The sequence below is a fragment of the Strix uralensis genome, chromosome 4 (assembly GCF_047716275.1).
Source record: "Strix uralensis isolate ZFMK-TIS-50842 chromosome 4, bStrUra1, whole genome shotgun sequence".
In the NCBI taxonomy this organism is placed as follows: domain Eukaryota; kingdom Metazoa; phylum Chordata; class Aves; order Strigiformes; family Strigidae; genus Strix; species Strix uralensis.
In genome coordinates, this window is record NC_133975.1 from 4,827,831 (window position 1) to 4,851,306 (window position 23,476).

The following is a 23,476-nucleotide window of genomic DNA, read 5'->3' on the forward strand; positions in this document are numbered from 1 at the left end:
TTTAGTCCATCTCAAAAGCAAATGAGGGGCTTTTTATCAGAACCAAAGAAAATGATCAAATAGGCTCATTTCAAGTGTCCCTCAATGCCTCAGCCATAAAAACATACAGAATATATTAAAGCATACAAAAATATCCTTAGGTATCATTAATGCTCTTTCTCTAGCAGACGTATGCAAGGCAGTTATGAACCAGACATGGGACTGCATCTTCAGACTGGTACAGAACGTCTAGTTATTGCTGTGCACATGGAGGAACAGGTCATCCCCTTGGTCTAACCCCTTGCAGTACTCAAACAGCATGGTAAAGGAGGGAATTTGCAGCTTTAACACAGAATTTCTTTGTATTTTATATATTCAGGCCAGAAACAGAATGTGGTACATTAGCATTGATTCTGTGGTTTCATATCACTTTTTTTTTTTTTTTTTTTACGTAGTACAGAAAGGAAGGAAAAAAGACAGAAAGGAAAATAAATCATCCCTTATATACATTCAAAGCATACACAGCAACAGTTCCTTCATCACTGGGTGCACTGTGAGTGTGTATTGATGTTAGCAGCAAGAGATTGCATATTAGAGATCTATAACACTGGTAGTGTTAACCATCCTCCAAAAAGGTAGCTCTTTTGCTTGCCTTTCACCCTGTCTTGTGAGTTAAAAGACACTTAAATATAAAGAAAATAATGTTAATTACCTAATTATAAAAGGGAGATTAGTCCTATTAGGTGGAACATTAAAAGGGGAATATTTAAAATATTTTCCTTCCTTCGATATTCCCCAAAGATCTCCTGAACAAAAAACTGTCACAACTAACCCCAAAAGCATCTTTTTTTTTTTTCTCTTCTTCCTTTTGATTTTGGAGCCATTTCGTAAGCCAGAATAAGGGCATCAAAAGAGAGGGAGGGCATCAAAAGAGAGGGAATGACATATCTCTGGACAGTTGGTGAACATGAAATTTGGAAGAAAATTTGTCCCTGCAGTTGCTATAAATGCAGTACAAATATAATAACTCTCATATATACCAATGCAAGCAGCCTGGAGCAGGATGAATAACTGGATTTGCAATAGCTGGATTGAAATGAAATACTTGCTCTTTTATTTCTTTATTACCCACATATTTTTCATGTAAACTTTCAGACTAGATGTGGGCGCCCTGTGGATTACCTTCATGCCATGTAATAGCTCTTTCCACCAGTAAATATGCAGAGGGTATTGAGATCTCCAGATACCTTCTGGAGATCATTAGGAGGTTTTCTCTAGAAGATATTACCCTTAGAAAATATTTCTGCATGAAAAATTTTAAATATATTGTTTTCAGAAGTTTAATAAGTGCTGTACTCTATATAGAGGATCCATCCATCATCCTGCTAAGGGTGGCAAGTCATTGGTGGTCACTACCTCTCTTCAGGAGAAAAGGCAACAGGCAATACCAAAATCAGCTCTCACTTAGGAAATCACTGCACCTTTAAAGAAAAAGGTTTTGTTCACTTTACTTGAGCTGTCAATGCAAGATGCATGAACCACAGAGGTGAATAAATTCCAAAGGCGGAATTGCTCACGTCTTTGCAAACGTAGCTTGAGGTTGCTAACACCAATAAACAGCAGGAATAATTCCAGAAGGGTGCAATCACTAGTGTGTTTAAAATACAACCCACAAATATGCTAAAAATACATAGAAATACAACCACGGGATGATTGTCGGTGTCAGTCTTGCATCAGATTTACAGGGGCAAAATCATGACTGCACTAATGCGTTTCCTTATAGCAACAGGGGCTCACTATAGAAATAAAGCTAATTCACTTTTTTTTAACCATATGCAGACAATATTTTAACAATCTTGGTTGGTTTTGGAGGCTTCCTGGCAACTAGCTGTAATCAGTCCTTCTGGCTGCAGTGCTGCATGTTGATTTGAGGAACATGTAGCGTAGTCCAAAGTTAGAGAGCCAATTTTTCACAGTTAAATTCCCTATTGATTTCAGAGAAGGGCTTAATGGGGAAAATACATATAGGTTGGCCCTCAGTTAGCATGGCATAAAGTATTTTCTCTTAAAATATGATCAGGCACCCAAAGAGACAAGGGGCACTGTACCTACTCTCTGGCCTCACTGTTAGGTTTGTACATGGACACTCAACCCCTCAGGTCACTTGGGAGCTTCAGGATGGATCAGGCCCTTGTGGGTCTGAGGCACAGAAACAGAAATGTGCATTTGTTTCAAAGGAGAAAAGCCTACGTTTAACAGTGTTAGCTTGTTTCAAAGCTGTGGGTGAATTTTCAGTGGCATTAGTAAAAAAGCAGTTCATTTTCATTAAATTTTCTGTGAAGAAGTCCTCTCCCAGTACATAATGTCATTGCTTTCACAGGTGACATTATAGTCTCACTGGATACAGATTTTGATTAAAAGGCTATGGTCATATTTAATATTAAACAGGATGAGATATACCAAATAGAGGAAAATAAGTTCTGACTCCTTAAAAATAGTGACAGTCAGAAAAAAATATAAAATTCACTCTTTACATTCAAAATTAATGGCTAAAACCTGTTGTGCCGGAAAAAATGGTTTAAAAAATGGTTTATGCTGTGCCTATTTTCTGCTTTATAAGTCTGCTGTAGCCTTTTAAGAGTAGGTGGCACTTCGATGCTATAAAAAAGAAAAAATCTGTGTTAAATTAAAATATATGTTAGATTTCTGAATTTTTCCTCTATTGGTGGTAACCTAAGGATAGAGAAATATGTACAAAGCATAGAGATGTTGCCCAAGTTCATTATCCATAACATTTTATTAGCATGTAATGCTGTATGAAGAAAATTTCAAGATGCCTGATGTTATAAAACTACCTCATCTTCATTAGTATGAGAGGAGTTGTTGAAAATATCAGTCAGTAGGTTGTTCACATACTGGAATGAAAAATCCAAAATACAAGGAAAGGAAGCCTTTATTTAAGGGCAATCAAATAAAACAGCTGTGTGATTCTACATTAGTAAATCACTGCTCATATCCATCAATTCCATTTATCAGTCATTAGTAAGGAGGGTTCGTATGCTTTCAGCCTCTGCAGGGATTTTAGAGTCGTTTTGTTAGTGAAGGCTGGTGGTGAAAGTGAGGGACACGAGATAGGCTTTGCTAGCAGTTTACTATAGGACCCTGAAGTAATAACTCTCTGTCTTACTCTGAGAGTGTTACAGCCAAGGTTTTACTCTTGAAAGACACACAGGTTTCACCACTGAGAACCAAATAGCTTTTGCTCTTCTCCATTCACCATGGCACCACAGTGCACAAAGCAAGGGTGTCTTTGCTCTTAGCATATGTCAAAACAAGCATAAAAGTGGGAAATGCTAGTAAAAGCCCTTAAATTTAGAATTTATTTATTTTTGTTTTAGAGAAAATGATGATGAGCACATTTTGGCAGTGTTTCAGTTTGGGTTTTGCTGTTTGTTGGGTTTTTTTAGTGAGATTTTGCAATATGATCTGTTTTGATACAAAATACTTTTAGGGGTTACGATGCAGTTTTTATGGATCTTACAGCAACTAACAAGTGAGCTGTGCTTAAAAATCCTCAGAAATCCTGTCCCAAGGACACAGTCAAAACTTTAGCCTTTCTGAGGTGCACTGGCTCCTTGTTGTACTGACATCCAGTTACAGGTAGCACATTAACAAAAATATAATTCCAGTGTCATGCTTCATATCTTCAGTAACATGATGTAAGTGAATGTGTACTAATTACAATGTGAAGCCACCTGGTTACTTTTAAGTTTTCTATTTTACGTGGCTTCTTTGCTCCTAGACTTTCATTTCAACACTCAGTATGAAGAGAAAAAGAGGTTAAACTGTTGCATTTTGTATACAGGGAACAATTCATGTAATATACACCAGTCTGTAAAAACTGTAAATGCTATTTTTTTTTATTTTAAACAGTTTTCTTAGTTTACAAAAGATCAATAATTGGTACCTTTTTACACTCTCAGTTTCCTGAATATTGACAGATCTTCAAAGGGAGTATTAGCATATGAAATCTTAAGATTGACTGTCCTGAAGGTTTTTAAGACACGATAAAGCTAAAATATCAAGTCTTTTAGACAGCCCCTCTTAACAATTTCGGCAGAGGAGCGCGTCAGAAATCACCAGCAAAGCACAGCAACCCCCCCCGTGCCACTGTCTGCCTGCACGCTGTTATTTGGTTGCACACTGTTTAAATCCCCAAGGAAAATCACACCTCGCATTCCCTCGCTGGCTGCTGGTGACAGGAACAAGATCCGTACTCATTAATGATCACCAGGGCTCCCTCAATGTGGTTGGGTTTGTAATCAACGTAATACTCCTGGGCTGACATGGCAGCCATTTGATGCATGGTCTGTTTTTGCTTCTGCTTTCTGCGCTGTGTTACAAAGCACTGTCTTAGTTGCCTTAAGCTGGCTGGAAAGCACTTCCAGGAGACGTACAACACTAAAACCACAATGAGGAAGGAAAAAATGAGTGCCATGGTCCCCGTCACCACCTTGTGAATCTGAACGGCGTTCTCCGAGTTCTCGCCGGGCATGGTCACGGTTATGGCGTATGTCGTTTGGTCCCCTTCGCTGTCCTGCACGTCATACGTGGCGGTGGCAGAGCCGTAGCTGAACGTTTGGTCGCTGTTGTTCGTTACCGGGGAGAGGGTGTTAACGCTCGTTGGATCTGCCGCGTCTTCACACAAGTGAAAAGCGTACACCGCGTCCAAAACATCCTCGCCCTGTGCGTAGTCAGGGGTGGCACAGAGCAGATTGCTGTCGTAGCGACCCTTGAAGTTGCTCAGCCAGGAGGCCAGGGCGCAAACGTTACGGCTGCAATCCCAGGCGTTTGCAGAAAGGCTGATGCTAGTGAGGGACTTCCAGGAGTCGAGGACTCGGGAGTCGATGTAGGTCAACCGGTTGGAGTCCAGCTGCAGGGATTTGAGGTGAGGTACACTTTCGAAAACATGAGGTTCGATGTATTCGATTTCGTTGCCGGAGAGATCCATTTTTTCAAGTTGCCATATCCAGTCCAAAGTGTTTACTACGATGGTAACTTTATTCCTTCGCAAGCAGAGAGAGTGCAGGGAGATGAGCCTGGGAAAATGGGCTAAATTCACTTTCACCAAGTCATTGTGCTCAAGGTGCAGCTCAGTGAGTTTGAACAAGCCTGCAAAAGAGTTTCGAGCCAGGCTCTTTAACTGATTGTATCCTATGTCTAGAAACTTCAGGCTGCGACAGTCCTGAAAAATTCTCACTGGCACGAACTTGATGGCGTTCGACCGCATGTGCAAAGTTGTTAGTTTTCTCAGCCCGTGAAACAGGTCAGGCTCCAAAGACTGTAGGTTGTTGTATGATAAATCCACACTGCGCAAGTTTGGCATGGGTCGGAAAGTGGTGTTGGGCAGTTGGGTTATTTTGTTGGAACTCAGGGTGAGCTCTTTAACTCGCCGCAATTTTTGAAAGGCATTCCCCTCCACTGAGCAAATGTGATTGTGATCCAGATAGAGCCACGTGAGCTGCATTAACCCTGTGAACTGTCCATCATGCAGCTCTGAAAGGCTGTTGTACCGCAGAGACAAGCCCATCATGCCCGACAGGTTGCGAGGCATCTCTGTAAGATTCAGTGATTCACAGTACAAAAGCCTGCCCTCACACCGACATAGCTGTGGACACCCACTATTCACGGCTGGAAGCATTTTAGAAAAGATACCCAGCGTACACAATATCAACCCCGGGGGCTTCCTCAGCAGCCAGTTTAAACAGAGACCAATAAGAAGGAAATCCATTAGCAAGAATATTTCCAAATATGCTTGAGAATGTCCATTGAATCTTTTCAAATTCTACATCATATTTTATTTAAGGGAAAAAAAATTAAAACCAAAACAAAGCCAGAAAACCAAAGCAAAACAGCAAACAGAACAAACACAGAGGCAAATATTTCACTTTACAGCATGCAGGAGCTGTGCAGCATTAAAGTTCACAGACATTCAAAGGTAAAATGATAGTGATTTTGTTCATGTTAAATGCTGCAGCAAAGAAAAAAAAAATCTTTCTTCATGAAAGAATTTAATTAAAAAGTGTCTTACCCACCCTTTTCCAGAGAGTGACAACCTCCATTCAGTTGCTTCCTTTGTGTTTGGACTAATTATATGCAGAGCTAAAAAAGACCCCTCTGTGCTACAAATTCAGTCCCTTTCAATTTTGTGCAAGGCTGGCAAGCTCACAATGTCTCACTTCGCTTCTGCTCAAAGAGCGAAAGGCTTGTCCAGCTAGCTTTTTAGCTGACTCCTAGGACCTGCAAGTTTCAGAACTATGTACATGAGCTTGATCTTCTCCTTCTCCCTCTGTCCTTTTCTCTGCAGTTAACACTGTGGCGTGAAAAAAACTCCAAACTCTTTACTAACGACTCCACAGGATTTGTCAATCTGTTTAATGTCCATCATTTGCAACGACCATTGACCGGCACAACCTTTACTCCATAGAGAGATTACCATTCATTCACTGACCGGCTAAGGGTAGCTTTATTTCCCATTCTTTGTTCGCTTTGCTTGTTAGGTGATGCTTAGAGCAGAGAGAGACAGCAAGAATCCCTTCCCTTCAGCTGAGCAGTGTGTTGCTAGAGCATGCAGAGGCACCCAGTGTTCACTGAGTGTCGTAAGCTGCTCAGGATTGTACGCCTGCACTGTGCATCTCAGCCATGGGCAGATTGAAAAGGGGTGGGCATAAAACCAACATTTGAGCGAACCAGGAAAGTAATATATGCTCTTTGATGAAATGGAAAATACTTTAAGCCTATCTCGCCATTTCTCAAACGGGCACGCACACACAGCCGCACAAATCATCAAGAGCGAGGCAGTGCTAAGTAGGAAGCTTGAGAATTAGGATGCTTTTTTTTTGCTTTTGTTTAAAGTCTGAATTTATAAACTATTAGCCGGGAGAGGGAGATACTTGATTTCTTGGTTTGGGAAGGAATTCGTAAACCAGTATCTTTGGATTGCTTTTTCTCTCTAATTCTGATGATGAGATTTGCCTTTTGGAATCTTGGGGTGGGGGAGTGGGGGGGGAATGTGTTTTTCTTCTGACATTGTCTAAATAGAGCATGATTTGAAATTCTGTGCATTCTTTCTCATAGAAATGCAGCCAGAGCTCTGCAAATAGGAATGTCTGGTTTCATATAAGCTTTAATTACATTTGGTCTTTTTCCATCCTGCATATTTTGTGTGTGTTCAGCACATGCCTTTCCTAAAGGCTTTTTTTTCTTTTTTTTTTTTCTCTTTTTTTTTTTTTTTTTTGCAGTGTATGCTACGGCACACAAAACTATAATTCTTGCAGCATAAAGATTACCGTGCTTTTGGAATGAGATCAATGTATAGGTTACTCTGACCATGTTGACAGCATGCAAAGAAAGGGTTTAAAACCCGGTTAGTTACTAAGTACTGCAGATTGTGCTGGGTTTTGTTCCGTGTACCAAAAAAATCCTTGCCTGATAATTTGCAGTCCTCATTATCTATGGGAAATGCATCGACAATGAGCTCTCTCTGTAATTTTTACTGACTGAAAAATATACGATACTTCTGACAGGAAAACGCTGGCCATCTTTTCCTATTATGAAATAGAGTCTAAAGCCTGTGTGCTGGTGAATGCGATCAGAGCTGACAGCTCACAATTCTGCATGAATTCTCTGTGAAGAAGTTTCACAGGGAAATACAAGTATTGCAAGAGATTGTGCTCATTCTAAGTCAACATCGGTTGTGAAATGCTGGAGGCAGGGCAAAACTGTTGCATTTGCTTTCTTTTTCACAACTATATTAATTTTTTTAAGAAAATCTTTTTGAAGTATCTGTTGCAGAGCTGTGAAATCCTGGTGCCGTTCGTTGGGTTTGAGTGTGGCTGGCTGCTCTGCGTGTGTGCTGGTAGAGATCAAGGAATGCAGTAATTTGATGCAGTAAAAGTTGTTTTACAGAAGTCCGGGAAAACTTAAGCTCTCGTGCATAAAAATATGTGAAGGTGATCCATTACAAATGTATTTGCTAAAAAAAGTTCTAAAATAAATGACGAATATAAACCACTTTGACTGCAGTTTCAAAACCTAGGAATCAATGTGCTTTTATGCTCCCAACTCAGCTATTTACTTTTTTCTGCTATTCACAGCCCTTGCATTTCAGTGGTCTCAAAGCAAAAATGTGATGCTTTAACCGTGTATGAACCTCTTATGTTTTAGCATTTGGGCAGGAAAGCTGAATGTGGATTTCCTCTCCCAGGATTATGCTATTTTATTCAAAGCAGGCTGTTTATGCAAGTGTCCACTGGTTGCAGTACACCTTAATTCTGTTTCTTAGTACACAAAGCAGGAGGAAAAGCAACAACAGAACCAAGAGAAAAAGCACTGAAGCAGAAGAGACTAAAAAAACCTTGCCCAAGAATATATTCCAGATTGCATTTCTGAATATTTTGATGCAATTAGCAGGGAAAAAAGTTTAAAAAGATGACTTGAACTTTACAGATACTGAAAAAAGCCTCAAAGCAATAAGGTTGTATCCCTTAAAAGACTGCAAAGCTACCAGTCTTCATGGGGGAGGTCTTAATGCCTTCTCCCATATAGGAATGTGGGGAGAGATCTGCAACGGTAGCCCTAAAAATTTCAGCTGTATCTTCGAGGAAAGCTGACATTTTCTGCAAATCAGATGATGATAACGATCACTTAGTTGCCATCTAAATGCTATGTAGAAGTGAAGAATTCCTCTAGCAGAGATGAAACTCCTTGATACATCACTGAAGTGAAGAGCTGAATACTTTTTTTCACTGCTGCTTCTTGCTATCACCTGGGCTGCAGCTTGGATCCTAACCAATCTGCCTGTTCCCACAATGGCATATAATCCATTGTCATTTGGTTTCCAGAGGTAGAAATTAGAGCAGACAGTAGCAAACTTATATAGCATCAGCTGGAAAACTGACAACTAGAATTAGGGACCCAGAATTAATGGCCCTAAGCACACTATCTTGAAGCTTTGACAGAGGTCTATTGCATGAGACACTCTGCTCTAATTTGTCCAAAATTTGTTTGCAAAAAAAAGAATCCAGGTAGTCTTAAAATGAGATACTTCAACATATGTTTGAGGCTGGGGTGTTGAGGCAGAGTAGTGACCAAATTCAAGAACTGTGGCACATGGATCTGAAAAGACAAACTTGAGTGAATGTATGCCTTAGCCCTGAAATATCTTTTGTAAATTTGTTTTTCTTCTATATTTTTGAAATGTACTTTTTTGGCAATAAAACTAGGAAACCACTTTGAACATGATTGTAATGCAAAGGGCTTAATTTCCACTGTCTGAGCTGTTATCACAGCCAAACTGTTAAGTTTACACATTTTCTGAAGTTTCAAAGCCTCTGGCAAATCTCTATAAATTAGCGGATTTAAATTAACTTTATTAAATGTGCTATTACAAAACATTTTAAGAAGCACAAAGTAACTTTATACGTGTTTAAGGGAGACTGATTAAATCAATGTAAAGTAGGTTACAAGAAAAACATGAGTAAAGTTTCAGAAAGTTTAGCTGGGAAGCTATTTCTTGTGGCCATGACAAGTGTAATTCACTGGCACCACCCTGCAGTGATTGTCAAAATTGTTGAGGCTGAAAAAGGAAAACATTTTTCAATGTATTTAGTCTACACATTTTTAATATTATGATCAGATTAATGTCACATATCATATAACTAGCCTCAGAATCATTTCATTCTCTCTAATTCCTTGTATTGCATGACATTACTGTTTGTACCTGGATATTTAACCTGTCTGAGTTTGCAATCCAGGGATTAAGACAGAGTGAATAAGATCAGAATCTGGCTATTAATGTCTAACTGTGCATATATATACCTGTTTTAATATATTAACCAACAAAATACAAAACGACAAAACAGTATATTAAATATTGAGTGTATTTCTCCCTTCTGGTATTTTCTGAGTGGTTTCTATCAGTATAATAAAAAGTGGGACTTTAGTGGTGATTTTAATTTCCTTTCATGAATGGACAGACTCAAACCTTGATCTTACATGGTAGTCTTTAATTTTCAAGTGCACTGAACCATGGCATTTTGTATAAAGGAAACATTTAAAAACAGAAAAGGGAAAAAAGAGACCCGACTTCAAGTAAAACAAATTAAATCTGCTGTTTCTCTAGTATTTATATCTTGGCCCTCCCTGCCATTTGGCTGTCTCTCCTTTCTATACAGAATTCAGGGTTTCAGCTGTTAAGAAGTCCATCACCTATATAACATGTCTCTTTTAGTAAATATTAAAATCACTATAATACCCAAACTTTTGACCAAAATACCTCTGGTGATTCAAGATGTCAAAGTAATAATGATAACTAACATTAAATTATTGCAGTGCTGAACAGACACATTGGATTTGTTAATAACTGTAAATAATAGAAATTCTTATGTAAATCATCTTATTGTTTTTGACAATGTGATAAACACTTTTCTGTCTCACTGCAGTCACTCCATTCCTATCGTCAGCCACATTCAATAGCAGGTAGTCACGTACAGCTCTATAAAGACCTCTGTGCAGAATTGTCAATGCAGTGCGGAAATGTCAATTTTTAGGAAAATATATCAGTGCTAAAATGAAATGTCTCTCTCCTCCATTCATTACTGATAGATTACTTGAATAAACTAAAGAGTTACTGACTCTCTTAAGTAACTGTGAAATTACCTATGGATTTCTGGATGTGCTGTCAAAACTCTAGACAGTGTTTTTGGTTGTGAATGTTCAGGTAAAATGGAAAAATGATGATAAGTAAATACTATCCTTCTGTGATTAATCAACACGTTGTTGAAGATCATATAGCATCCTGGTTAAGCAAAGAGTGGTATGCCACAGTCAAGTTAATGGGTTGTTGGAACTCCTGGTTTACAGGGAAAGTGGAAATTTAAACCCTGATTTTCAGTTAAGTCTTGCTAATTTATATCTCAAAATGTCTTGGAAACTCTTGGAGGAAGCATGTGTAGAACGCAATGATTAGCAATTTTAAAGGTTTTAGTTAGTCATATTTAACTGGAAATCAATTAGTTCCACCTTCAGAAATGCTAAGCTAGACACTCCAGAAAGGCTCGTTTCAAGACCTTCCCAAGCATTCCTGGAGGTGCTAGAGAATGAACTGTAGTTGTTTTCCAATTAGCTTAAGAGCAGAGAGGGCCACGGCTTATCTTTGCCTTCTTCTACTGTTGATTCTTCTGTAAGGGTTATTTTTTAATAAACTATAATGCTAAATGGTCTTTTATTTGTGTTATAAGACTCCTTTTTACTGAAAGGATTCTGTTCTTACATGGATGTAGCTAATCCAAGATGGCTACTGACGACATTGCATCTCATGTTGGTTGGTTGGTTGGTTTATCTTGGTGTATTTATTCAGATTCATCAAGCCTGGGAGAGGTTGGGTGATGGTGCAACCATGAATATACCACAAAGTGATGGAATAGCAGGGTTGGCTATGACTGTGAAAAACCTCCCCCTGAAACCAAATGGGTTATGACCCTAAACCTATCATGTGTCCATACTTACTGGCATTTTGTGTCCTTCTCCAGAATAACTCATGTGGCTCAGAAAGGTGGCAGGTGCCACCTGGGGATGCAGGCATAACCATGACAACAAACTCCTGCTATAGAGCAATAATTCGTGTTATATTGGGATAGCCTTCTTGATGCAGAACAGTTCACTCTTTTTATCAATGACATAACCTTAGTGGCAGTGAACAGTTTCCAGACTTTCAAGGTGTGGGAAGTAGAAAGAATTGAGAGGAATTTATAAAATCAATTATTAAAAGTTAAGATGAACAAGTTAAAAGCTGTTCCTGACCGTCTCCTGGAAAGCCTCTTTACAAATGGATGAACTGCTCTTGGAAAATTTTCCCAGAGCAGAAAATCTGTTCTCAGTATTAGACAATCAGTTGTTCTTAATCCATTTCTTTTGCTCCTTTCCAAATGTATTTTAAAGCGCAATCAGAAAAGATAACAAACCTTATGCTGGCCTTTGTAGACACATTATTGCAAGAAATATAGGTTGGTGGTAACGTTGGTGCTAAACTAGTATTTTGAAGTTGAATAAAGACTTTTATTGAATTCTCTTCCATCACAGAGGGTGCCATTTGAATTGACTCCGAAGGGAGTTTTACAGGCAAACTCTCCTTTTGGATAATGTTACCTAGAAATAATATAATTTGAAATGTTCTTAGATCTGACTCCTGGATTTACTGAAGACTTGAACAATATGAGCTAGATTATGTAGTCATGGAAATAGATGTTGGACTGTAGCAGAGTGCCTATAGCAAACAGGCAATCGGATCTTTGGCAGACCGTATTATTCTCAGTTGTGTGTGCTTCTTCATATATTTTGGCAGATGGAGAAGGCAGGATTTTTATGTTTCCATCCTTCTGCTCTGATGATATCCATAATCTGAAGGAAACCGCAAGCTGAAATTTCTTGAAGTCCTGGTTGTTTGTGTGTTGCATCTTACTGGGAGAGTAGAGGGAATCTGAATCATTAACTCATACCTAGAATTAATAATGCAGAATATGGGTTGAAGATTAACATTTTAGAGAGAAGTCATTGTGATTTTTGCAAACTTAAAAGACGACGGTTTGTTGACTACCTGAAATATTTATGGCTTCATTACGTATTATTTGCAACTGATGTAATGTCTAAGAGCAATAATCACGGGTCAGGAGTCCCAGAAGGACATATTTAAAGACATAACAAAAGATAGTCATGCCTTCTTAAAAAAGAGAATAACCTGACCTTTTTTTTTTAAAAACAACTTAAAAATACTGAGGCAATACTGAACAGTTTCATATGGTGGGGGTGGCTTGTGTGTGGTTTATGTGTAATCTTAGAAACCCAGCTTTCTCAACAGCTAATTTAATTTTGTGAGATCCAATGGCAGTCTTTGAAATGTGCCTTCCTGACTCTTGCTCTGTTTTATTTCAATATATTTGTGTCTGTGCTAAAGACTTTTTGTGTCTTACAAAGAAGAAAAGTACAATGTAATCAAAACTTTGTGTTGCTCCTTTACTGTCAATAACTGTATAGAAAGGTGTAGTCAATTCTGATAACATATCCAAAGATCCTGAGTTTACCTGCAAAGATACATAAAGCATATGCAAACCACATTTTCAACATACATACAACAATATGAATGTAAGTTACCCTCACATTATATATGTTTTTAAAGGTGAAATGGCAGATTTGGGGGACAAACACTAACAAAGCTGTAAGGTTCACTTCAGGTATGTTTCAGAATCATATTTCCTCTCCTACTGCTGTAATTTTGAATCTTTAATATTCATGTAAAATGAAGACCTTATTGTTTCTTAAGACTCAATTTATATTTTTAATGAGTGGAGAGATGCGTAATCAGCTCGAAAAGACAGGAAAAGATCAGCCTGTTTTTCAAGATATAGGACATTTTACTGTGTGTTTTGAATTCTAGAGACCATTTTTAAAGAACACTTGGCTTACTTCTGCTCTTTTTTTGTAGTGCAAATTAATTATAATTTGACAAGAGAGTGCTTGATTTTCTTCTTCAGATTTGGTGTAGAGCCAAGCTTTATTAGTTAGAGCCTCTAAATCAAAATCAAAGGTCAGTATCTGTGAAATGCCTGTGGCTCAAGATATATTGTAGTTCTTTCCCCATTATTCAGAGATTTTTGTCTATGAAAAGGTGTTTATGTATTTAAGTGGATGCTATATGTTGCATGCATGTCTGTGGAAGAATAACCATTTTTCATGATTGTATCAGTAATGGTCCTAACAGCAATCCTAAGGACGTGGGAAATCACTGGTGTGAGACTCCAGAACTACGCACCTCTTTGGTGTGGTCTATGAACGCTGGCTGAGGGTTCATGTCCCATGGGCATGTTGTACCCAGTGATTCCCCTTCTCCCCCCAGGCCTGTGGATGATGGGCAGAGAAGCTGCTCCCAAATGTCTTCCAGCATCATCCTTCAGCTGCCAGAATCTGTACAGGCATCACCATGTATGTTGCTCAAAGGGGGGCCATTTGTGGAATCGGCAGGTAGGGGATAAAAGGTGATTAAGCAAGCTATGGTAGAGATTGCCAAATATGCCAACAGAGGTCAGAAAGGGAGTGAGAATGGCAAATGAGCATCATTTCTGTACCTGAAAAGCTGGAACTAGCAGTGTCTGAGCAGAGGCATTAAAGATACTTAGCTTGAAAAGAAAAATTAATCATGGAAGCAGTACTATGTGTCCTAATCCTCGCTTTGCTTCTTCTAATTGTATATCATTTTTTTTTGCTTGTTCTATGTCCTTGTTCTTCCTACATCTAGATTTTTTTTTTTTTCATTTCCAGCTCTTAATTTCAGAGCAAAAATCTTTTTCATAGCAAAAACCTTTTGCTATGTCCTAATGTGAATATGGTAACAGTCAGCACAGCTTGGGTGTTGGAGGCAATAATTGTTGGACAAGAATTAGTGAATTACAATGCTCCCAGATATGTAATCTATACAACAGAGATTTGGTCACGTTGTCTTTCTGTGGCCTATTTTGCTAGCTCAGCTTGGGCCATGCACTGACAGTAGGTCAGCAGAATTCACTTCTACCTTTTTTCGTGGCCATGAGGGCCATGAAGGCAACGAGCATTAGAAGATGTTGAAAAGGTAATGAGAAGAAGCTTCCCTAGTGCCAGAGGGATGAATTTGGGAGGTATTTGCTTCTTTAGCTTCTGCCCAAGGAAAATCATATTGACAGCAGTTATAAAAGCATTTATGTCAAGAAAACCACCAAAACCCTTTGATACATGTTGCTTTTTCTTGGCCCTCAATCTGCCGGACCGTGGAGCCTGTGGGATGCAGCTGCCTCACTACAAAGTAATGCTGACCTTGGGATACTTCCCTGAAACACATTCAGCTTTGAGTCTTTTGAGACGTGTTCTCTGACTTTCTGGATTTGCTGGCACAGTTGTATCCATTAAATACTGATTAGATTTAAGAAATCCAAGAGACCAAATAATGCTATCATCTGTTCCCTACTTATCTTAATACTATTGCCAGTAATATTCCAACATATCAATTCTGGGATATTCTATACCTAACCTGATGCATGAAAAGTAGGGACAGTATGCTTTTTTGTTTCAGAGGCAGAACAAAACCAGTTTATTTATTGATTAGATTTTGCTATATGGCCTAGAGATGAGGGTAAAAAGTGAATTAGCTACTTTGAAAGACTGTTAGAGAAATACATCATTTTTCATAATGTTTGATGAATTGCTTACAGTACTTGTTTTACTTAAAACTGCAATTAAAGATCGCCCTCTAGTCAAAAGAAAAATGTGATAAAAATGTGACTTGAAACTGGGCAGAAAATTTTCTAAAGCCCTTTGGGATTAATTCCAGTAATTATTCAATCTGACGTTTTCCAGAGAAATAACCCTTTATGTATGAACTCCATTAATCATAATAACATAGTTCACATGTCAGATACTTCTGTCCAGTCACTTCATACTCCACGCTTAGTAAGAGACTAATAAACATCTTCACTAAATATGAGAAAATATTAAACTTCTTTCAGAAAGTCCCAGTTACACGTGTGTAGTTTTTAACTAGGTTTTGGTCTTGTGAGATGGGACATGTTGTGCTCGTGTCTACAAATACACTGAATTTCCAGGCTGTAGCAGTCATCAACATCATGTCTCCTGCTAATTTTGTGTAATTTCATTCACAGGCACTTTAAGAACATTCTTGCTCTCTTTTCTCCTCTGAACTTCCCTGGAGAGGTCTGGTTTGTCTGTCTGTCCGTCCAGTTGTAAACACTTATTTTATTAATTCGCTTAGGTAAATAATTGGTCTTTCGCAAGACCTGTATGTAGGAAATAAACATTCTACTTTAGCTCATCTACAAACACAAGAGTGAAAGCTTATTTTCTTGCATATGAACTTATCACACTTTATTGGAGATGCACAGTGAGTATTGAGTAACTGTCTTTAATGATAGACAAGTCTAAGATTTCTGTTATTTTTGTCATGTTTCATCAACTGATGATATTCTGTAAGATTATCTTCTGTTAGAAAGTGGTAGTTTAAAAATACAATGGTGATTAGATGCTCATATTTGAAGAAGGTACTGTTCTCTCCTTTTCAGATTCTGACATTGTTTTGTGCTTTTGAAGCTGGAAAGTGGAATTATCTCTGTTCTGATGAGAAGTGATAAATATAATCCTTTGCTGCATGTGGATAAAAGACATAGGCAAATGAGATTGTTTTAACACTGCCTTCTTGTGAATTTTCCGACTTCTCAAAAGCTGAGAGTGAAGAATAATTCCTTGTCTTTGGAGATTTCCTTTAATATTTTTTTTTTTCTTATTTTTAGTTATGGAACAACATACGATGTACCTAAGCTGTTATTGTAACTAATGCTTTCGGTTCAGGGTTTTTGCATGTCAGTTGTCATTCTTTGCACACTCCAGTAGATGGCAACTCCAGTCTTCTTGACATTTAATCTCCATTCAAACTAGAAATATTTTTTGCCCCCCCCCCCCGCCCCGCGTCTCATCTATATAAATGGCTACGACTTTCACAGAAACGTGAATCAATTTTACTTTTATTGAAATCACCACATAGTATCTGATTTGAACTCAAACGGTACCGAAAAGAAAAAAAAAAAAATAGAGGCCTGTAAGCACCAATCCTCCTGGATCATAAAGCACACACTGATTCCCCCATAACTTTTAAAAATATTTTAGGAGTTTTCATAAAAAGGATTAGTACCCAAAACTTCTTTTTATGTGAAATAAATGAATAGGTTGGCTGCAAATAGAGCATACTGGCTGTAAGTTTGATGGTTTGACTGTAAAGCGTATAGTCCATACCTCCCCATCGTTAATGTTAAAGTATTTATTTTTGCTATGTACAGTAAATACCTAATCAGACATATTAAAAGTTGCAACTGATATTTCTTTGTGAATTTGGTAATGATGTACCTAGATGCAGCTTGCCTTGGGTGAGGGAAAGAGTTGGACCAGGGGTTTACTGCATTGTATTAGACATAAGAATATTCCCAGATTCCCCCTCTTACTCAAAGCACTGCTATATTCAGCCTATCTTCTTTGTGCTTTAATTCCATCCCATCAATTGTATTACCAAAGCATCAGCGCAGAGGAGTCTATTTCTCCCTTTTCCTCTGCTGACTTTCACAACTTAAATACTTGCCTGTAGAATTTGAAGCCATAAAACAAAGCATCTCTCTGTGAATGAATGCCAGACATCAACAACAGGCACAAAAGATTGTGCTTGCTCTGCCTGGGATGGAGACTAATGATCATAACAGTCACACAAAGGATCCTTTCTCTATCTCTCTGTATCAGGACTGCAGTTTAATTTTCAAATCACTTCCACTGTGTCTAGCAAGGTTTTATTTTGTGGTTGGTGGTTAAAAAGGGGCACAGTGAGGGACAGTTGATTTTTTTTTTTTTTTTTTTTTAAATAGATACAGGTCTAACTTCAGAAGAATACATGCTACGTATCAGGTTTTGTTGTTGTTGTTTACCTACTTCATCCACAGAGAGTTTTCAGTAATTGTGTAAGAAACTTTTAAACTGCCACAGTCTGTAGCATCGGTGATGCGATTTGCTACTACGTCTTATGGTCGCAGACAGATACTTATTGTTTAAAATAAACTGCTAAAAGTTCTAAAGCAGAGTAAAGTTTAAGGCCAGATTTAGATGTTCACACTTTTATTGGTTTAGTAAAAACCTTGATTTTCAACCCAGACTTGATTAGTCTATGGACATTTTTACTTCACAGAAACAGTATTAAAATAAATTATGCTCATATAGGACAAGCAGAATATTGGTCCATTTAAGCCTGACTGATTTTTATGTAACAAATTAGTGAGCAAGGTAATTAAATCTCTTTTGGATGCCAGTTTCATCTCTGGAAAGAATCCCAAGAACCTCAGAAAACTGACTTTTGGGTTATATACAGGTCCTGGGTCTATTGCAGCTAAGTGGCTTGTTTCTCATTATCGCATTTAGTGCTACAGAAACTACTCCACCAGAGTCTTTATTAAAACTTGCTTAAGGCTAGCATTTTCCCTTGGGTCAATAATGACTTTAGAGGAATGGATGTGGAAGCTAGATTTGTTCTAGCTACTGGAATGAATTATGTCTCATTGGGGCCCCCAGGCTAGTATTTCAAATTCGCCACCAGGCACTTCATCAAAAATTCTGTTCCAGTATTGAAAAGACCTTATGCTCCTATTAGTAAATGCAGAGCATATATTTGAAGATCTTCCCCCACACCCAAACTATATGACTACATATTTTTCGCTGCTAAAAAGCCATTGAACTGCCACACGCATCAGTGAAGATATGGTTTAGAAATGTATCCTGAAAATCTCATGCATCAGGGATTTGCAATCTCATGCCAGTTATTTCTGATTAAACTATGGAGCACAAACAAAGCATCAAGCTAAATTCTGTGGTGCTCCTACTGGTAAAAGCCATTGAAATCCTACAGCTTGTTTTCCTGGTGTGAGCACAGTATTTATGAAAGGGGTAGTGTGGAAGTACCGTTTCTTCCTGCAAGTCCTTGCTCACAAGTAATCCAATCAAGATCAGCATCACTTATCACAAAATCATACAATTGAGGAACAGTTTGGGTTGGAACGGACCTTTACGGTCATCTAGTCCAACCCCCCTGCCATGGGTAGGGACATCTCCAACTAGATCAGGGTGCTCAGAGCCCTGTCCAGTGTGACCTTGGATGTTTCAGGGATGGGGCATCTACCACCTCTCCGGGCAACCTGTTCCAGTGTTTCACCACCCTCATTTTAAAACATTTCTTCCTTAAAATTTCCGTCCTACTCATATGAGCAAGTATTTCTGAAACACGCAGTTCCTCAATAAGTAAAAAACTGGCATTTTTTTTGGTTTGGGAAATCTGCTCATGTTGAAGTTAACATAAATTATTGACTTTGAAAAGACTTTGGATTTATGATCCCCAAAACAAATTGCTAGCTTTCCCATTACTGGTCTGGTTTTTAAAAATGATCGTGTGAAGTTTACAAAACGTACTAGTATAGAAGCGTTTGTTCTCTTTCAGTGTTTTTACAGACAAGTATCTGTTGAAATGCAGAGGTGTTTGATATTAAAAAGACATTGCTAATGGATAGTGTTTGGCTTTTCTTTGTGCTTGTCAAGGACACAGTCTTCCAGAGCATTACTTGGATAGCTCACAAGCACATTCACATTCTCATCTTATTTTTTCTTGCTGACTGGATTTTCCCTGAGTGCTATGTTCAGAGATTTCAAATGCAACATTACCTAAGAGGTGCCATTAAAATCTGAATCAAACAGTGAATGTTATGATGGATATTGCACTTTAACTGCTATGTCTGTAGCCCAGTATTAAATATAAATAATTATTTCTATATATACAGTGAAATTTTCCCTATAACCATTTCCACAGTTTATTTCTAGCCTAACAACTGCAGGAATTGAAGAAAATTCTTCTCCTTTTGTGATATAGCATACACCACACCCCATACTTTTCATTCCAAAGTAGATTTTCCAGATGTTTCTCTACAAAACAGAATAGACTGGTTTAGCAACTACAGCAGACTGTAAAAATATATTTGCTTTCTTGCAATGTGTTTATTCTGTGTTGGAATTTTAGAGAATGCCATTTTAGACAACATCATGGCAAGGCTAACTGAGTAAATTCTGTGTATAGGTAAGTTTTCCTTGACAGTTTGCAAGGCTGAAACATCATTTAACATAGTAGAAATAAAAAACACCTTCACATGAAATTTGTAATCCACTCAACTTAATCAAAATATCAAGAAATATAAAAATTTATATAGACACAGTGTATATATAGAATCATAGAATCCTTTAGGTTGGAAAAGACCTTTAAGATCATCAAGTCCAACCACAAATCTAACACTGCTAAGTCCACCACTGAACCATATCACTATGATCCCTTTCTCTTATGTTGCATTTAATCCCTAGGAAAAAAAATGCAGTTTCAGTCAAGATACGAGACATCACCTTTTGCATGAACTTTCTCCAGTTAGTTTCCACTTTAAACAACGGTGGTCCAGTACAATAGTGGAGCTTATTTTAGGTGCTTATTTCATTTCTATCATTTAAGAATCTTTTTACTTTAAATCTAAAATGAGTTAGACTTCAGTGTTGGTTTTTTTTTAGAATATGGAGAATAGACAGAATTTAAGAACACACGTTCTGATCTTCTAAAGATCCTCTGGAGCTGAAAGGAATTGTCACCAAAATCATGGGATGTGGATGTCTGAAGTATCTTTAAAGCTTTGAGTCTCAGCCCTGGCAGTATTTTGGAGCCTCCTTACAAATAATCTTTTACTTGGAGGTTCCCATCTAACCCAGTCTTCTTAAAGAAATAAAAACCACTATGAATGAGAGTTAAAAAGTCCCTCTGCTCTGTTTAACTGTGATTCTTTCTATTGGTTATAACTGAGCAGTTCTTTGTGACATAAACCTTCTTAGTTCATAGAAGTGCAGTGGATTTAAGAAATCACCTGGTCCATCTTTTTGCTCTGAGACAGTATTAGTTTTGCCATTCCTGACACATCAAGTCCTTCTGCAAACTCCAGAACTAATGACTTCTCAAGGAAATCTATTCCAATGCTTCACATTTCAAATTTTGAGAGTTTAATAAATCCAATGCATCCAAGTTTTTACTATTGGTGGAGTTTTTTGCTTATCTTCGGTAACTGCTTTTGATCTTTTTTGTATCCGTTCTAAATGGTCCACATTTTCCTGATACAGAGTGCCATACAAATCCCATGGCATTCAAGCTGAGACCTTGGTGGCTTGAAGAACATCATTTTCCTGGCTGCAGTTGGGTTTTTCTGCCTGAGAACGGTGCTTGCCTTTGCCGCAGCTGGGTGACACTGATGACTCATGTTCAGTTTGTGGTGCACAAAAGCCCCTGGAACTTTTTCTGCAGGTTTTCCACATATGTACTAATAGTTCTGTGTTTTATAGCTGGTTATTGCAGACTGAGTGAACATCTTACACATGACCCTGTTGAATAGCATTTTTTTTTTTTTTTTTTTCCTTTTTGAGGACATAAGTGCAATTTGTCAGAATCATTTTGAATTTTTATTCTGCCCTCCAGAGTACTTTCAGTGCTTCTCAGCTTGGTGTCACCTCCAAATTTAATAAGCGTATTCCATGTTCTATCACCTTGGTCATTAATGACAATATGAAACATTGATGGACTCAGAAAAGACCTTTCTGTGTCATTTCTAAGTGAGTCAAAGAATTGCTTTTAGGTAGCAAGCTCATTATACGGTATGGATAATTATATTATATTAATGAAACTGTGTAAAAGAAGGAGGTATCCACATCTAACAGCGATGGTGGAAGAACAACTCACCTACACCAAAATTTCCTGTTCTCAATTTTTACCTGAGCTGAAGTTATGTGACTTTGCTTCGTTACCATCTCAAGCTCACAGGCAGGACACAGGATCTTCTCATTCTCACTCTAGGGCTGAGCTGGGCATTTAGAGCCCTGTAATGAGAAAGAAAGAGTGTTTAGGTAACATTCATAAGCAATGGAAGACATGCTTCATTCCTCTGCCTGCCCAGAAAGTCTGTAGAGTATGAATAAACTCTGTAATTCAAATAAGGAAATCTGCAAAGACTTACAATGAGAAGGATTTTCTTCCTATTTGCTCTGATCCCAGGGATGCTTACACAACTGCAGCCCCCATCTTTGTCATTTCACTTGTGTAACAGCCTTTCCCATAAAGCTCGATGATGCTAAGCATTCACTTAAATGCACAAATCATTTTGTGCTGAATTATGTATTTTCTTAACATTTATTTTAATATGAAATAAGATTCTAAAAACTATTTTCAATGTTCTACTATGGAAATAGATACATCTCCTCATTTCTAGCTGTAAAGTTTCTGTAAGAAGACATACTACATTCATATATCCTGTCTCTATGAGCTCAACATAACATTTGAATTACTGATTACTCGCATTATGTGTAAAAGTTCATGGAGCTGCACAGCTATGCCCCTGAGGACTCTCAAAGGCATTAACTGTTTCGGTGTAGTCCTGGAATATATTATATCCATTAAATTGCATGTATATTTGCCTGCCTTAAGCTGTAACACCTCAATGTCATCCCAGTTAGTCAGTGACCATCATATATGCAGAATATATTCGACTAGGAGACTCTGTTACAGCTTCGATTTGCTGAGTTAAAATAAAACTTCTGTCATTTTTTCAGTAGTATTATTCTCCTGGGAATATACTAAAAGAGTTTTGGTTTGGTTTGTTGGAATGGTTATTTACAAGCCCCCACACACACAATAAATGACAAGCTGATATGATTTTTTGTTATCTAAACAGCATTTCCGTGAAACTTTAGTTCATGTGGAATAATCTATTATATTATTACTTTCAATTTATTTGACACCTGTCCAATACTCTAGACACTTGTAGCTATCTAAAGTACATCTGTAGCTTCCAGTACAATAGTATTTTTGCACTTCCAATATTTTTCTTTATGTCATTTATCTTCACAATAACTGTGTGAAATATTTCTGCTTATAAATAGACAGAGAAGGTAGACAGGGACTAAACTAACATAACAAAACCCACACAGGAATCCTGTGCTGAGGCAGAGATTTTGTGCTTCAGAAGTCATAAACTGGCACCCCAGGCATCTAACCCTTTTCTTCTGTAGCTTGTTGCATAAAACACAATGTGCTCTGCTCATCCCCACATAGTGATTTGGTTTTCATGCCTACGAGGTCATAATACCTTAATGAGGCATGTAAAGAAAAAAAGAACAGCTTGTCCAGACCTGGTTTATTCTTCTGTGTTTCTCATTCTTTTATTTTTATCTCAGGTTTTGTTTTGTTGTAACCTGCCTCTCAGGAGAGGTTGACTGTCACACATGGGCTATTTTGCTGACTGTCCCGACACCCAGGCACTCACATGCCCCATCTCGTCAACCCTTGGTAGGCCAGATGAGTCCTGCTGTCTTCTTGGCATACATTTTGTCCATGGGGTCTGTAAAGGGCTGGCAGCAGGTGGACTCAGAGCAATTCTGCTCAGTCTTTTTGACATCAGAGGCTTAAAATCTCTATAGAAGTATTTTGCTGAATCATGTTACAGTTTTTAAATGCTCTGTATAATATGAAATTTCTCCCGGTGCAGCTTCAAATCTCATGTCCCTTTTTAAATGCTTAGGGGTCTTTTTTTTTTTTTTTGCAATGTGGTAAAATCTAGGATCTCTGTTGCTAATTATGATTTTCCTCCCATTTAATCTTGCTGCTACTCCTTCCTGTAGGACATGAGCCAATCCTACAGCTTTGTTTGGGGGGGCTGCAGAGGGAGATGGCCACATGCTGATGGCCACACAGGTTTGAGGTGGTATTTCTTCTGCACCTGAGCATCACCTGTACAGAAGCATTTAC

The 23,476-nt window shown here is 38.0% G+C and overlaps 2 protein-coding genes across 5 annotated transcripts in view; one reads left to right on the forward strand and one right to left on the reverse strand.

Annotated features, from left to right (window-relative positions):
• CTNNA2 (catenin alpha 2) overlaps positions 1 to 23,476 on the forward strand; it is a 524,441-nt gene that overhangs the window by 349,804 nt on the left and 151,161 nt on the right. The window contains exon 1 of one of the 4 annotated variants that reach the window (XM_074865478.1): positions 6,759 to 6,846. The exons of the other annotated variants lie outside the window; for them this stretch is intronic. The gene's annotated coding sequence lies outside the window, so the exon portion shown is untranslated. Of the gene's footprint in view, positions 1 to 6,758; positions 6,847 to 23,476 lie in introns of those variants that run through there. 4 annotated transcript variants of the gene reach the window in all.
• LRRTM1 (leucine rich repeat transmembrane neuronal 1) lies at positions 317 to 6,404 on the reverse strand. The gene has a single exon (XM_074865475.1). It carries the CDS (start codon positions 5,768 to 5,770, stop codon positions 4,205 to 4,207), a length of 1,566 nt encoding a protein of 521 aa, XP_074721576.1. The 5' UTR covers positions 5,771 to 6,404; the 3' UTR covers positions 317 to 4,204.